The sequence below is a fragment of the Dermacentor andersoni genome, chromosome 4, assembly GCF_023375885.2.
Source record: "Dermacentor andersoni chromosome 4, qqDerAnde1_hic_scaffold, whole genome shotgun sequence".
NCBI lineage: Eukaryota > Metazoa > Arthropoda > Arachnida > Ixodida > Ixodidae > Dermacentor > Dermacentor andersoni.
In genome coordinates, this window is record NC_092817.1 from 151,349,675 (window position 1) to 151,365,688 (window position 16,014).

At 46.0% G+C, this 16,014-nt stretch overlaps 1 protein-coding gene across 2 annotated transcripts in view; it reads right to left on the reverse strand.

The window, feature by feature from the left end:
- LOC126537799 (uncharacterized) overlaps nucleotides 1-16,014 on the reverse strand; it is a 213,508-nt gene that overhangs the window by 52,884 nt on the left and 144,610 nt on the right. Inside the window, exon 4 of one of the 2 annotated variants that reach the window (XM_055074553.2) lies at nucleotides 14,237-14,398. The exons of the other annotated variant lie outside the window; for it this stretch is intronic. Within the exon in view, the coding sequence (XP_054930528.2) occupies nucleotides 14,237-14,398 (162 nt within the window). The remainder of the gene's footprint in view (nucleotides 1-14,236; nucleotides 14,399-16,014) is intronic. 2 annotated transcript variants of the gene reach the window in all.

A 16,014-nucleotide genomic window follows, 5' to 3' on the forward strand; every position in this document is an offset into this window, starting at 1 on the left:
ATTTCTTTACCATCCCTTCTCATCTCAATTCTTCTGACATTCACAACATTCTGCTCACTGAAGCCCTCCAAGAGCTCAGCCTCTGTAAGCTGGAGCAAATCATCATCCGAGACAACGCCGCGGGTGGTGTTCAGAGTGCGGTGTGGAGTTACTGTCAATGGAACATCCCCAAATGATACTAGACTGGGCAACTTTTCGTATTGTTTCTGATCATGCAGCTCTAACAGGACATCACCACTTGCCAGCCTTGATAACTTGTAGCCTGGACCAAGGACATCAGTTAAGGACTTGGAAACTAGAAAAGGGAATGGTTTCCTACTTGTTCATCAGATGTTTCTGACTGTTTCACATGGTACCGTGGGAAGTTCGGTTTTTGACGTCCAAGGAACTGGAAAACATCGGGAAGGTGAGGAAAGGAACTATCCATAGAATAATGTAATTTTCGGTAATAACGCCGGCCACGCACCGTGGAGCCCTATGAGGGGACGCTACAGGGATTGTAAAAGCAGGTCCTGCAAACGCCAGCTGTACTTTATCACCATAACCAAATATGAGATAACCTAGGTTGGCTATTCACACAAGGTTAACCCTTGCTGCCTTGAAAAAGTGGAATTAATCGGAAGCTAGGAGAAGATAGGAGAGATGAAAAGTAAGAGAAAGACGACGGCTGGAGTGAGAGAGAGACAGGAAAAGGCAACTACCAATTTTCCTCTGGTGGGTCAGTCCGGGGGTGCCGTCTACGTGAAGCCGAGGCCAAAGAGGTGTGTTGCCTCCGCCGAGGGGTAGTAAATGTCTAACACCCGGCATCGGCTCAACCACCAGAATCCCCTTTTCCCCGTACACGGCTAATCCACGCACGGTTAAACGCGGGAGGATCCAACCCTCGTGTGCTCAGGTCCGTGGTGTCGCAACACACCAAAAGCCTGCTGACGCAGACGCCCCTGCGGGGACCAGACCAAGGTTGTCTGCAAATGTCTTTTCAGATCGGTTTGTTTAAATGCAATTTGTGAGGGCTATTGGTCGGTAACTTGCCACTGAGGAACGGTCCTTGCCTTGTTTCAAAACAGGGGCCACAATGGCTCCTTTCCATGCAGCTCGAAGGTACCCTGCATCCCAGATAGTGTTGAAAAGTCTAACTAGTGTAACTTCCGTACCATTGTGTAAGTTTTTGAGCATTTCAGACATGATTCTATCAGATCCCGGTGAAGAGCTCTTGCATGCGCTCAAGGCAGCTCGCAACTCTGCAATACTAAAAGGGCGGTCGAATGGTTCATTCTGCCGGAACTTTCTTATGAGTGGCTTACATTCTTCTATTTGCTTATATTGGAGAAAGAATTTTGAATGATTGGTGGCACTTGACACGCTCTCAATGTGCTCCATAAGTGAGTCTGCCTGATCAAGCAGGGTATCACCTTGTGTGTTTACCAAAGGAAGTGAATATGTTTGTCGTCCTCTTATCCTATTAACCCTGTTCCCGACTTTCGCCTCATCTGTATACGAATTGATACTCGATAAGAACTTCTGCCAACTCTCTCTTCTACCCTGTCGGCGCGTTCTCCTGCCTTGGGATTTTACTTGCTTAAAATTAATCAGATTCTCCGCATCGGGAGAGGCACGTAGCAATCCCAACGCTTTGTTTTGTTTCTACGAGCGATCCTACAGTCGTCGTTCCACCACGGAACATGCCGTTTGCATGCCAAGCCATTTACTTGTGATATGCATTTAGATGCGGCGTCTATTATGAAGGCTGTAAGATACTCCACAGCAGCATCAATTCCTAACGAGGACATGTCATCCCATGATATACTAGTGTGGCTTCGGAATTTCTCCCAGTTAGCTGTGTCAATCTTCCACCTAGGAGCCTGTGGTGGATATTCGATTTCTTTAATTGCTTGTAGCAGTATGGGGAAGTGGTCGCTTCCGTAAGGATTGTTTGTAACTTCCCATTCGAGTTCAGCCAGAATAGAAGGAGAAACTATGTTGAGATCAATTGAAGAAAAAGGTTTTGTTTGCAAGACACTAATATGTGAGTTCCTTCTTATTCAGATGGCACGCACCAGAAGAAAAAAGGAACTGTTCAAGAAGACGACCTCGCGCATCTATACGAGAGTCGCCCCACAGGGAGCTGTGCGCATTGAAATCGCCAATAACAACGTAAGGTTCTGGCAATTGATCTATAAAGGATTGAAATTCATGTTTCATTAATTTGTAATGTGGGGGCATGTAAAGAGAGCTAATCGTGATGAGTTTGTTTAGGAGAACAGCTAGAACCGCCACTGCTTCAAGAGGCGTTTGTAGCTGTAAAGGTTGACACGCTATACTTCTATGAGTGACAATGGCAAGACCGCCCGATGATGCAGCGGCATCATCACGATCTTTGCGAAATGTTACATACTGTCGGAGAAAGATTGTGTGTTTGGATTTTAAGTGTGTTTCCTGTAAACACAGCACTTTGGATTGTGTTTTTGGATGAGTTCCTGCACATCATCAACGTTTCTAAGAAGGCCTCTGACGTTCCATTGAATTATTTGTGTACCCATATTGGAAGTCCATAGGTGCTGTGTGCACAGAAACAGAAGTACTAATCAGAGATTTCAGAGATTAGATAACAGAGCTCTTACAAGGCCCTGCAATCGGACCCCTGCACGTTCCGTTGAATTATTTGTGTATCCATATTGGTAGTAAATAGCTGCTGTGTGTACAGAAACACAAGTATTAATTCCAGAGATTTCAGAGATTAGATTACAGAGCTCTTTCGAGGCCCTGTAACCGGGCTTTTGTCCTTTCTGAAGCGTTCGAGGGAGCCTCGCCGCTCCTTAGGCGCACGGCGCGCCATGGGGATAGGTGTAGTGTCCATTGCCTCTGGTGAGGCGCCGTACACGTGCTCTTGCGAGCGAGAAGTTACCAGGGAGAGTCCCGCCTTCGAGGGCAAGACCCCTGCGCCCACCGGCCCGGAGGTAGAGGGGGCTCCCTGGGGGATCTGGCTGCGCCGGCCGTTGCCAGCGCTGGAAGGGACCTGGGAGGTTGAGGCAGCCTCGGCTGCGCCCACCTCCGGTGTCGATGGTCCCCTCTCCTCGGTTGACGGAGCAGCGTTAGCTGCAACCGCCGCGGGGGCAGATGGCGTAACTGCCGACTCACTTCTTGTGTGTCCGACAGCCGCCGGAGGCCGTTGTGACGCTGCCCCCTGACGCGCCACTTCGGCAAAGCTTTTCTTTGATAGGTATGCTGCCCGCCTCTTTGAACGATATATTCTCTTTTACTTTCATCGTTACAATTTTTTTTCCTTCTTCCAAGAGGGGCACGACCACGAGTACGCGGCGTTATCCCCGTCAGAGTTTACACACTGGAGAGCGTTCTCACAAGCTTCAGTGGCGTGTTCATGGGCACTGCATTTCGCACATGTTTGGCGGCCCCGGCAGCTCTGCTAGCTGTGGCCGAAACGCTGGCATTTGAAACATCTTAGGGGATTTGTCACATATGGTCTGACACGGAGCTTGATGTACCCGGCCTCTACAGACTCGGGCAGAATACTTGAACCGAATGTGAGTATTAGGTGCTTCGTTTGGATTTCTTTACCAACCCTTCTCATCTTAATTCTTCTGACATTGACAACATTCTGCTCACTGAAGCCCTCCAAGAGCTCAGCCTCTGTCAGCTGGAGCAAATCGTCATCCGAGACAACGCCGCGTGTGGTGTTCAGAGTGCGGTGTGGGGTTACTGTCAATGGAACATCCCCAAATGACCCTAGACTGGGCAACTTTTCGTATTGTTTCTGATCATGCAGCTCTAACATGAGATCACCACTTGCCAGCCCTGATACCTTGTAGCCTGGACCAAGGACATCAGTTAGGGACTTGGAAACTAGAAAAGGGGAAATGTTTCGTACTTGTTTATCGGATTTTTCAAAGTGGATCACATGGTACCGTGGGAAGTTCGGCCTTTGACGTCCAAGGAACTGGAAAACTTCATCGGTGCGCCCTCTTTTCTGAGGGCGATCAGGAAGCGGAGGGAAGGAGGTTGCCATAAAGGAATTGAATTTTCAGCAATAACGCCAGCCACTCACCGTGGAGCCCTTCAAGGGGACGTTACAGGGACTGAAAAAACAGGTCCTGCAAACGCTAGCTGTAAATTGTGACTATATCCAAATATGAGATAACCTAGGTTGGTTATTCACACAAGGTTAACCCTTGCTGCCTGGAAAAATTGGAAGTAAGCGGAAGCTAGGAGAAGACAGGAAAGATAAAAAATAAGAGAAAGACGAAGATTGGAGGGAGAGAGAGTAGCAGTAAAAGGCAACTACCGTCTTCCCCCGGGTGGGTCGGTCCGAGGGTGCTGTCTAGTGAAGCAGAGGCCAAAGAGGTGTGTTGCCTCCGCCGAGGGGCGTTAGAGGCCCAAACACCCGGCATCGGCTCAACCCCCAGGATCCCCCTTTTCCCGCACAGGGCTAAGCATCGCACGGCTACACGCGGGAGGGGCCGACCCCCATGTGCTCGGGTACGTGGTGTCGCAACGCACCAAAGGCCTGCTCACGCAGACGCCCCTGCGGGGCCGGGTACGTGGTGTCGCCGCGCACCAAACGCCTGCTGACGCAGACGCCCCTGCGGGGAGCAGACCCAGGTTGTCTGCAAATGTCTTTTCAGATCGGTTTGTTTAAATTTGAATTAATTCTCCCTCAACAATGTATACGAGGAACAAGTAGCCACAGAAAGTGACTAAGATCAGCAAGTTCAACGCGAGGCTGCCTTCTACACCCACAGTTTACAAACACTTTTCACACACATGACTGATTTTATTAACCTTTACAGAGAATGAATTCACAAGGGCAGATAAGCATGTTAGATAAGCCGGACTACAGCTTGTATTAGTAGAAGGAACGTAAGTCTTACAAATACAATATAACTTTGAGAATATAGTGCTGCATTGCTTTTTATGATAACTGTGACACATCTACAGATTTGTTTTGAAAATAACTGATTAAAGGTACGAGGGCAGACGTAATCATTCCTTTGTCATAGATGCTATGAGGTGTATGTCCTAAATATTCCATCTATACCCCCATGGACCAACATTTTCTCTTAACTTCGAAATCGCATTGTAAAATGACTTGTTCTTTTTCTCGGTCAAGCAGTACACCTGCAGTAAATTATAGATATAAAAATTGCCTACATTTATTACAGTAAAATGTATATGAACGTGTATCAAAATCACGTATATGTAATCAGTATGAAAATCACGTGAGGCGCTTGCAATTATTTTCCTTGCCTTTTTTGTTTAAATACGAAGAGTCGGTTTAGAATAGTTGTTGTTGTGCCCAGCGCCAGGAGTGTATCAGATAGCTGGGAAATGTATACAATGCGCCGGATATTCAAAAAGATCATCCTAGAGCTGCGCAAGCAACATCAGAAGGACACTTCGAAGCACCTGTAAAAATTGAGCACAGGAATTCCTCTCCTTAAGTTGACTAAAATGCGAATGTATATATGCTTCAGTTGCTCGTTTTGATATTTCCATGAAAGTTATGCCACACTTCATAGCCTGCGACTTACAAGGCAGTTGAAGCCTAGTAGGAGGCAATGGCACGTTCTGTGAAACAGTTCTGTTTCTTCTGACTACTTCCAGTCAGAGGGACAAAGGAGGCCTAGTCGATGGGCAGTTCCGGAACAGCCTGGCCGTAGAAAAGTCGTGAATAATTGAACGATATGGATTGTCTACAGGTGATTTTACCGTCAAGGCGTAGGAAAAGCTTAGATAGATATTTTGGAAGTATAAGGACCACTCATTGGATTACACGTACAGGCTTGCACAGGACTAGTCCTGAAGGCGCCTGTAGCAAAGTGGATGCTTAAATTCTCGATAGGATCTAGCTAGTTGGTTAAATGTGGTTTAGTGGCGCAAAAGTGGCTAAGGCTATGCTGCGCGAAACAGAAGGCGTTTTAAAATCCAATTTAAATCAAAAGGCTATGTTGATGTACATTTAATGTAAAAGGCCAGTGTAATCTACAAACTTATGCACGTCAGGTAATCGAACTATCGGATCATCTAAAATTAAAGCAGGCTGTAAAGGATGGAGCCCAAAGAAGGGAGGCCGCAGCCCGCCCGGAGCCCAATGAGCGACACGGCAGAGCTTGCGCACAGGTCTGCACGACGCCAATCGTACGCCATCACTATAACCAAATATAGTGAACCCAAGGTAGAATAGCCACAAAGGGTTAGCCCTTGCCGACAAGGTGATAGCTAGTAAATGAAAGAGAGAAGAAGACAAGGAAGGCCGAAAAGTGGGATATACGAATATTTGAGGAGAGAGATACAGGAAAAGGCCACTGCCATTTTCCTCTAGGTGGGTCAGTCTGGAGGTGCCGTTTATGTAAAGCAGAGGCCAAAGAGTGTGTTGCCTGCGCCGGGGTGCCTTAAAGGTCCGAGCACCCGGCATCGGCTCAACCCCCAGGATCCCCCTTTTCGTAGACACGGCTAAGCCGCGCACGGCAATACGCGGGAGGGTCCAACCCAAGTGTGCTCGGGTACGTGGTGTCCCATCACACCAAACGCCTGCTTACGGAGACGCCGCTGCGGGATCCGCGCATGTTGTGCCGCAACTACGTGAATGGTACAATTAGCTTGCTGCTTGTTGAATGTGGAATGGTGGCACAAAAGCGGCTAAGGCTGTGTTGCGCCAAACAAGAGGTGTTCTAAATCAATCTAGCAAGAGAAAGCCTGTGTTAATGATCTATACTTTGTGTAAAAAAGACAGTGTCGTCTAGAAATTTACGCAGGTCAGGTAATGAGACTACCGGATCATCTCCTAAAACTAAAGTAGAGTGTAAAGGTATGAGTAGTTGATAAAAGTTGTGCAAAACGTTTCGTCTGTGTGCTTCTATATTTCTGCATGTGAGTAACATATGCATAAATGTTAGTGGTTCTTAGCTTTCCTTGCATGTTGGTGCGTCTTCTTTTTTAAGTCAATAAATTGGTGTGAGGTCTGTGTGCCCAATCCGTAGTCGGCAGAAAACTACTTCAATGAATCGCTGCTGGTGCTTGGACTACTTCCCCTCACCAAGTACCGGTTCAGTGAGATTTAGCTTATTGCCTGCGCAGTGGACCAATCCGTGTTGCCACTTTGACGTTAAGGCTTTCCTAATCGCACGGATACTATCTTTATATGGAATTGTTGCTTTTGTTATCTCTTTGTACGCTGCCATCGAAGCACGTCTATCAGCTGCTTCATTACCCTATATTCCAGCATGGCTTGGGACCTAGCAGAAACGAATTGATCTCCCGTATTTGTTTAGCGCCACGATACCCCAGAATATTCACCAGCAGGGGTTTCCACTCAGATTTAAGATGTAGAGCCTTTAGAGTACTTAAGGAATCGGTGTATATGAGTGTAGCTTTGTGTTTGTGAACAAACCGTACAGCACGAACCTCAGCAGGGCAAATAGAGGCATGTTTTAGCAAACGTATACTTGTTTCCCGATTTCCCGTTACGGCTCCTACACCCACGTGTTCTTCTCGTGTTCTTCTCTTTCAGCCATCAGTGTGAAATATCATGTTACCTTGATATTTGCCCTGAAGAGCCCGGAATTCCTGTACAACTTGTTTGCGTGGCGTGTATATTTTCTTTAAATGTGTTAATGTCGAGTCACATAACTATGTGAAATCGTACCACGGTGTCAATCATTGGGGTTTTTTGGCAACCTGGATGACTTCTTGAGAAATGTCATACTGCCGACGATATTCCTCATATCGCAGGACAAGCGGCCTAATTCTGCTCGGTTTATTTATGCAGTGTAAGCGTGATTTGCACTGTGTGACGATGTTGTACCATGTGTCTTCTGCTGAGGACTGAACTTAGGAAAAAGTGAGTAATTATTTGCGCTGTTGTAAAGAAGGTTCATAACACTCAATGTATGAACTTGGGACAGGTGATATTCTGTAGGCAGCACATGCACGTCGCAGTTCAAGGTTATGTACTGGATCAAGTCGCCGAATGTAAGACTGCCTGGCTGAGCCGTAAATCCCGCAGCCGTAGTCTAGAATGTTGCGCACAGGAGAGCGGTCGATACGTAAAAGAGGCGTTCGGTAGGAATCCCAGTTTTTATGAGATAAAACTTTAACGATAAAAGCAAATAAAGCGGTGAATATGCTTGGTGTTTTTATGTGAGCTAGGAAGTTTGGTTTGGTGTCAATTGTTACTCCTAAAAACTTGTGATGGGCAGAATGGCGTCATTCGGTGCAGTATCGCCTGATTAAATTTTAGGAATGGATAGTTGTGCAGCCGTCGTTTCTGAGAGAACAAAACAGTAACTGTTTTCTGAGTGGAAAAACGGAGACCGTTATTTTTAGCCCATCGTGTAAGTACATTTATTGTGATTTGAAGCTGCCTTTCACAGGTTGGCGAACCTGAGGCACGGCAAGCTACTTGGATATCGTCTACGTATACAGAGTGCATAAGAGACGACGGTACAATCTTATTCACCGAGTTTATTGTTACTATGAGCAGTGTCGTGCTGAGAACACAGCCTTGTGGAACGCCATTTTCTTGTGTAAATGCATGAGAGTGTACTGAGCCGAGATGTACCTGAAATCTTCTATTAGACATAAAATCAGCTAGGCAGTTGAGAATTTTAACGCGGATGCCAAGGTCAGCGAGGTCTTTTAAGATTCCATATCTCCACGTGGTATCATAAGTTTTTTTCTAAATCGAAGAAAACTGCAAGACAGTGACGTTTGTGTAAAAATGCACATCGAATTTCATGTTCTAGGCCAACAAGATAGTCAGTAGTTGAACAATTCTTTTTGTATCCGCACCGGTAGGTGTCTTTAGGTTTCTTGATTCTAAAATAACTGAGTCTTTTATCGATAATGCTTTCATACGATTTCGCCAAACAGTTTGTGAGGGCAATGGGTCTTTAGCTGCTTGCGGATGTTGGGGATTCACCAGCTTTTAGAAAAGAAACTGCTATTGCCTTTTTCCACTCTTTCAGCATTGTACCAGTTTCCAAGATTATGTAGCAAAATTTTAGGAGAGCGTCTACAGATGCTTGGGATAGATGAGCCAGCATGGCGTAGTGAATACGGTCGTGACCTGGCGCTGTGTTTTTCCCTGCAGAAAGAACTCTGTTTATTTCTTGTGTGAGGGGGGGATTGTATGGTTCATTTAATGCACCAGTAGTGGGCAGCTTCTGTTTTTCAGCAGACTGTTTTGTACGGTTCATTTGATGCGCCAGTAGTGGGCAGCTTCTGCTTTTTAGCAGACTGTTTAATACTGTAAAAATTCCGTCGTATAATTTCCTGAACTGGATACATCGCGGAAATGTTCGCCAAGTATATCTGCCTATTCTTGTATTGTTGTTTGTGTGCCTGGACTTGTAAGTAACGGTATTGTGTAAGACGTGTTATCTCCCCGAAACTTTCCAACCTGTTCCCACATTCGTTTAGATGTGACTGAACTCTTTATTAAAGATACGTATTTTTTCCACGATGATTTTGCTGCCTGCCTTCTGATAAATCGTGCTTTGGCTTTGGCCTGCTTAAAGCGTAAGAGGTTGGTATAGGTGGGGTGTCTTCGTAACATGCCCCAGGCCCTATTTTGCAGTTTTTTTGCTGCTGTGCGCTCACGAGTCCACTAGGGGTAGATTTTCTTGCGCAGAAGGCTCGATGTTTGTGGTATTGTCTTTTCTGCCGCTGAGGTTATTACTTCAGTGATTTTTTATTAAGTTCATCAATACTAAGCTCTGGCGAAAAGATATTTTCCAGTTTCGCGTTCTCCATAAAAACCTGCCAGTCAGCGAGCTGAAATTTCCATCGGCGTGGTCTAGTTACTAGGGTTCGTGGTGATAGGAGTTTGATGAGTGCGGGTAAGTAATCGCTACCATATGACGTGTCGAGAGCTTCCCATTTAAGATCAGTAAAAAGAGAGGGCGAACAAAAAACTAAATCTAAACAACTAAAAGTGTGGGAAGTCGGTGAGAAATAAGTTGGCGCACCTGAGTTTAAAAGACAGATGTCTTTGATAGAATGAAATCTTCAACGAGTTGCCCTCTTTGGTCAGTTTTGACACTGCCCCAAAGAGCACAATGAGCATTAAAATTTCCTACCCAGACAAATGGCTCCGGTAATTGATCTGTTAGATTTTCTAAGTCTTTATTAGTAAAATGTGTGTGGGGTGGAATATATAGTGAGCAAATGGTGATGGTTTAGTAGGATAGAATGGTGACAGCTACGGCCTCTAAAGATGTACTTAATTGGACATTTCGGGTCGGAGTGCCGCCCTGCACTATAGCCACTCCACCTGACAAACGGCTGGAACATTAGCGGTCCCATCTGACATCGGTCAAACCTTTGAGAATTTGACTATTTTTTGGACCGAAATTTGTTTCCTGGAGACATACTGCAACTGGTGAAAAGCTATTGATGATGTCTTTGATGTCACCTAGATTGTGTATGAGACCTCTACAATTCCAATGGATGATAAAAGCCATTTTGAAATTGAAAGGTAGGAAATGGCACTACGGAAAGAACAATAGGTGAGATGTTAGGTGACATGGATTTAAAAAGGCTAATACAAATGAGCGATAACATTTAGGTTATCGCTTTCTTATTTTGATGGTTATTGGGATTTTGTCCCTCTTACCGCGCTCGATAGAGTGCTTGTCCTTTAGTGTCAATGACACCGGGGTTTTAGTGTCGACCTCCATCGGTCTCTCTGATGCGCTGGAGGACCGAGAGGTTGGCGCCGGGACACGTGCCTCGGAGTTCGCTTGATCTTAGGGCCCTGCGGGACTGGTGTCTGCAGGGCCTCTGAAGAGGATGGGGCAGCGCCGGCTGCTTCCACCACGGCGGCGGGAGGGGTCACGGCGGGACCATTATGCGTGTCTCGAAGGACTCCTGAGAACTCTGTGACGCTGCCCCCATCTACGTCACATCGGCATAATTTCTTCTCGGAAGGTACGATAGCCGCTTTCTGGCTTCACAGAACGAGAGTTTTTCTCTGACAGTTAGAGCAATGACATTTTTTTTCTTTTTTCCAGCAAGGGCAGGACCGCGAATAAGCTGGATGATCTCCCTTGCAGTTAACCCAATCTGGGGAAGAGGTGCAATTCTCAGATTGGTGTTCGTTGGAGCTGCATTTAGCACAAGTTGTTTGTCCTCGGCATGCATGTGAAGCATGTCTAAACCTTTGGCACTTGAAACATCGTCTGGGATTTGGCATATATGGTCTCACATTGACTTCAACATAACCTGCATCAAGCGAGGTAGGCATTGCGCTTGTTCCGAAGGTGAGTATACCATGTTTGATGGGGATTTCTTGATCGTTTGTGCGGATTGCTATTCTTTGTACTTTAGTAACATTCTGTTCCTGGAAACCTTCCAGCAGTTCCTCATCGCTTAAACCAATAAAGTCTTCTTCAGATATTACTCCTCTGCTTGTATTAAGTGTTCTGTGGGCTGAAACAATCACTGTAGCCTCGCCAATACTGGTAAGTTCAGACAGCTTATCTGCTTGATCTTTATTACTGAGTTCTAGGAGGATGTCCCCGCTAGACATTTTGGACGCTTTGTATGTCTGTCCGATTTTATCTTTCAGGCATTTGGCTACCAGGAATGGAGAGAGCTTTCTAACAGGCGTGTTGCTTTCACTGTGGACTACATATTATTTGGGGAAAGATGGAGCGTTGCTACGAAAGGAGAATTGGAATGCTACTTCGGTGCGGCATCTTTTCAGATGCCGATCATAGACTACAGAGGCTTGCGCTGCCATAGGAAAATGTGTTTGTTCGGCAAGAGCGCCGACCGCCCACTATGGAGCCCAACGAAGGGGACATGGCAGAGCTTGCGTACATGTCTGCATGACGCCAGTCGTACGCCATCACTATAACCAAATATGGTGTACCCAAGGTAGGATAGCCACACAAGGTTAATCCTTGCAGCCAAGGAGAAAGGAAGTAAACAGAATAGAGAAGTTAGGAAAGGCCAGAAAGTGAGAGAGAAAGACGAAGATTCGAGGAGAAAGAGACAGGAAGAGGCGACGGCCGATTTCCCCCGGGTGGGTCAGTCCGGGGGTGCCGTCTACGTGAAGCAGAGGCCAAAGAGGTGTGTTGCCTCCGCCGGGGGGCCTCAAAGGTCCAAACACCCGGCATAGGCTCCACCCCCAGGATCCCTTTTTCTCCGGGCACGGCTGAGCCGCGCACGGCTACACGCGCGAAGGTCCAACCCTCGTGTGCTCGGGTACGTGGTGTCGCAACGCACCAAACGCCTGCTGACGCAGACGCATCTGCGGGGGTGTCTGGGGTAGGTGTGATAGCTCCTTTCTTGCTTCACAAAAGGCGATCTTCTCTCATCGTAAGAGCAATTATCTCTTTTTCTTTCTTCCAGCAAGGGCAATATCGCGATACGCTGGATAATCTCCTTTGCAGCTTGTACAGTGTGGAGGAGCATTGCAGTTGCCCATGGTTGATCATTGGCACTACACATTGCACATGTCGATTTAGCTCCGCATGACTGCAATGCATGTCCGAACCTCGGGGACTTGAAACACCGCCTCGGGTTTGGGCTATACGCTTCCGCGTTGATCTTCACATACCCTGCATCAAGTGTACTAGGCAGTATACTGGTACCAATAGTAAGAATGGCGTGTTTGTTTGGGATTTGTTCGTCATCTCCTCGGAGAGTCATTCTTTGAACTTTGACTACATTTTGCTCTTGGAAATATTCCAGGAGTTCTTCATCGCTCAGGTTCAAGAAATCTTCTGATATCACGCCCTTGCTTGTGTTTGTTTCTGCTGAGATTGTGACTTTGATGTCACCGACACTGATGGGATCAGCCAACTTTTCTACTTGGTCTCTGGTTTTGAGTTAGAGAAGGAGGTTCCCAGATGACATCTTTGAGTCCTTGTATTGCTTTCCAATTTTTTCAATGAGATGTTTTGCCACTAGGAATGTAGATAGTGTTCTCATTTGTGTGGAGGCTTCACTGTGCATCACATGCTAGCGTGGGAATGCTTCTAAGTTGCTTGTTAAAGTTCAACCAAAAATTGCTTCGGGGCGCCCTATTTTGTAAGGGCGATCTGAAGGAGGGGGGCGGGTATTTCATTTGTCATGACTTTCTTGGATTATTCAGTGGCGAGGGTAGCCACCCACCACCGAGCGCAACAAGGGGACGCTGCGAGGTTAGGAAAATACCTGTAGACGTCAGCTGTACAACGCCACTATAAACTAATATATGTACCCACAGCAGGGTAGATACACACGGTTAACCCTTGCTGCCTGGAAAAGGAGAAGTAAACTGAAGTGAGTAGAAGACAGGAAATATTGAAAGTGAGAGAGAAAGACGAAGATTGGAGAGGGGACAGCAAGAGGAAACTACAGATTTCCGCCGGGTGGGTCAGTCCGGGGGCACTGCTGACGTTAAGCGGAGGCGAAAGAGATGTGTTGCCGCCAACGAGGGGCGATAAAGGTCCAAACAACCGGCATTGGCTCAACCCCCAGCATCGCCTTATCCCCGGACATGGCTACGCCACGCATGGTTAAACGCGGTAGGGTCATACCCTCATGTGCTCGGGTACGTGGTGTCGCAACACATAAAACGCCTGCTCAAGCTGACGCCCCTGCGGGTGGGAGAATTGGTTTATTGTTTTGAAATTTTTGTCACTGGCCTAGGCTCAGTAAGATAACTCGGGAGAAGACGCTGAATACCGGCACAGAACTTGCTCGAAACAGTAGCCGGAGCTTGGACCCTGGAATTCCCCACAATGTAAACGACGAGCTAAGGAGACCAGTTCCTTGCAGAGGAGGCCTTTAGTTCGCAGTCTTCTAATTTTTTTCCTAGAGTATACGAGGTCATGGTGGCGAGCGAAGGGACAGGAAAGGAATGGTTTGGAGATCACGTGTGAATGTGTAACAGTACGTAAACGTTAGAGGCCCATAGCCACTGTCAGCAGTGTTTCAGTTAGTCGAAAAGTTATGAGAAGCCTTCATGACTCTGCTCGAGGGAATATTTTCCCATGTCGCTGTGCCCTTTGAGTTGGGACCACGTAGTGATACAGCACAAGGAGTGTGCGTACTGAGAACTTCGACGTCTGTTCTAGTCACCCTCCTCGCTATTCCGTGCTGGTCCACTACGACGTATCATGGCTGAGAGCGGGAAAGGCTGTGTGTTACGTATGGTTATCGTTGCACAAGCGCCGAGTACACCCTGCGAAGCAACAGATGGAAAAATTGCACAAAAGCAAGGTCTTACCGTGATCGCCGGTGCCACATTATCCAAGGTGTAGTGCGACTCGTAGAACACGAATGGGGCTAGCATTAGGTTTCGGTCGCTGCCCAGCACCACATAAGACTCGAAATCGGGTCCGGCCAACTTAGTGTGAAAAGGAGTAACTGAGTAACCATCAAGAAACATCTACGAGATTGTAATCAGCGTGTAGGAAATTGTCAGAAAGTGATGTCTACGAGGAACATAGTTTTTTTTAATTTTTTTTTATAATGTATGATTATGGGCGCAGGGCGATGAAGTGGACTGTTCCATTTCAGAGTCCAGAATGGTCGGACGCCTAGAATCGCCGAGACGCACTAGGCCGTACAGTATACAAGCGCTTCGCAATACTTGAGACCTCGGCTTGTTGGTGCAACATTACTAAAATGAAGAGCGCACAAGCAACGACAGGGACCAGGATCACTGCCGTGGTGTCGTCTTTCGTTAGTCCCTGTCGTTGTCTCTGCGCTTCGCAAACTACGACTCGAAGATGGAGAACGAAGCCAGCGCTGTCAGTTTACGATATATTTTTAAATTCGTTACGGGAGTTCTCTACTAGTAAAGTTTTAGTGATGGCAGCGCCGTTCTGTGACTATATGCAAATAACCTATTGTACCAATTCCTTGCAATTAAAACGGTACGTCAATCATTAATTGGCACTACACCAAACGAATTAAAATGGAACCATCGAATCGCACACCGAAGCAGCTTAGCCCACCTATATAGAGTCAGCGGCACTGCGCAAGCGCAGAACTGGAGTTCCAGGTGGATTTTTTTCACACTTCGCGCTCATTTGTACACACAGCCAATAGCGTCTCTTATTTTTGTGTCGGATTCCGAATTCCAAAATTTTTCGGTAATTCGGTCCGTTTTCACCCACATTTTTGTACACAGCAAATCCGACATTGAAAATGCCTTCATATATTATAACAAAGAACGGGCTTCTTTATATTTAAAAAGGCGAAATTTCTAAGCAGAGGAACTCGACAAAAGAAATACACTACGCCGAAAGGAATGTTGTCTTCAAAGTGACTAGAAGACGTTTCGGCTTGTTCACTATGATAAAAGGCTCGAAATATACTGTACTAGTGCGTTTAATTTATTTGACAAAGGCGATGTGTCGACCTTTTTAGCTCAGTAATTACGAATGAAGACAAATATTTTCCAAGCTGTTTGACCACACCGTTTTGGCCGCCGTTCTTTCTTTCTTGAAGAGGAATCTTTGGCCAGGGATAGCTGTAATCTAAATACACATGAAGAGATAAATACTCTTGTTCGTCAGCCGCTCCACCAAATTTCATTAGGTTCGTTGAATATAAAGATATATAAAGAAAGTAATGAATGTAATAAGGTTTATTTAATTGGCAATTCGCCATATTTTGAAAAAGTGTTAGAAACATAACGAAAGAGAAACAAGTACCAAGTTTTAATTGTGCGTGTTGTTCAACAATGAATAATGATGTCATATTTCTGCAAACTGCATCTATTCGGACAGCTGAAGTGTATCGTATTGATATATTATAAATCGCCTTGAATATACCAATATTTCAGTGAATAAGCATGTTACAAAATTCTCCAAAGACATTGTAACTATATTGCGTAAGTCGTAAATTAACATATTACTTTTCTCTGACATGCTCTCACATGTACACTTGAGAAAACTCTCATACTTTGTGATTTCATTTATTTTTTCTTAACGTGTCTATTTTAGGCAATTTTACTACAGTATGAAATTCAAAATCACAATTCTGCTGCGTATAGTT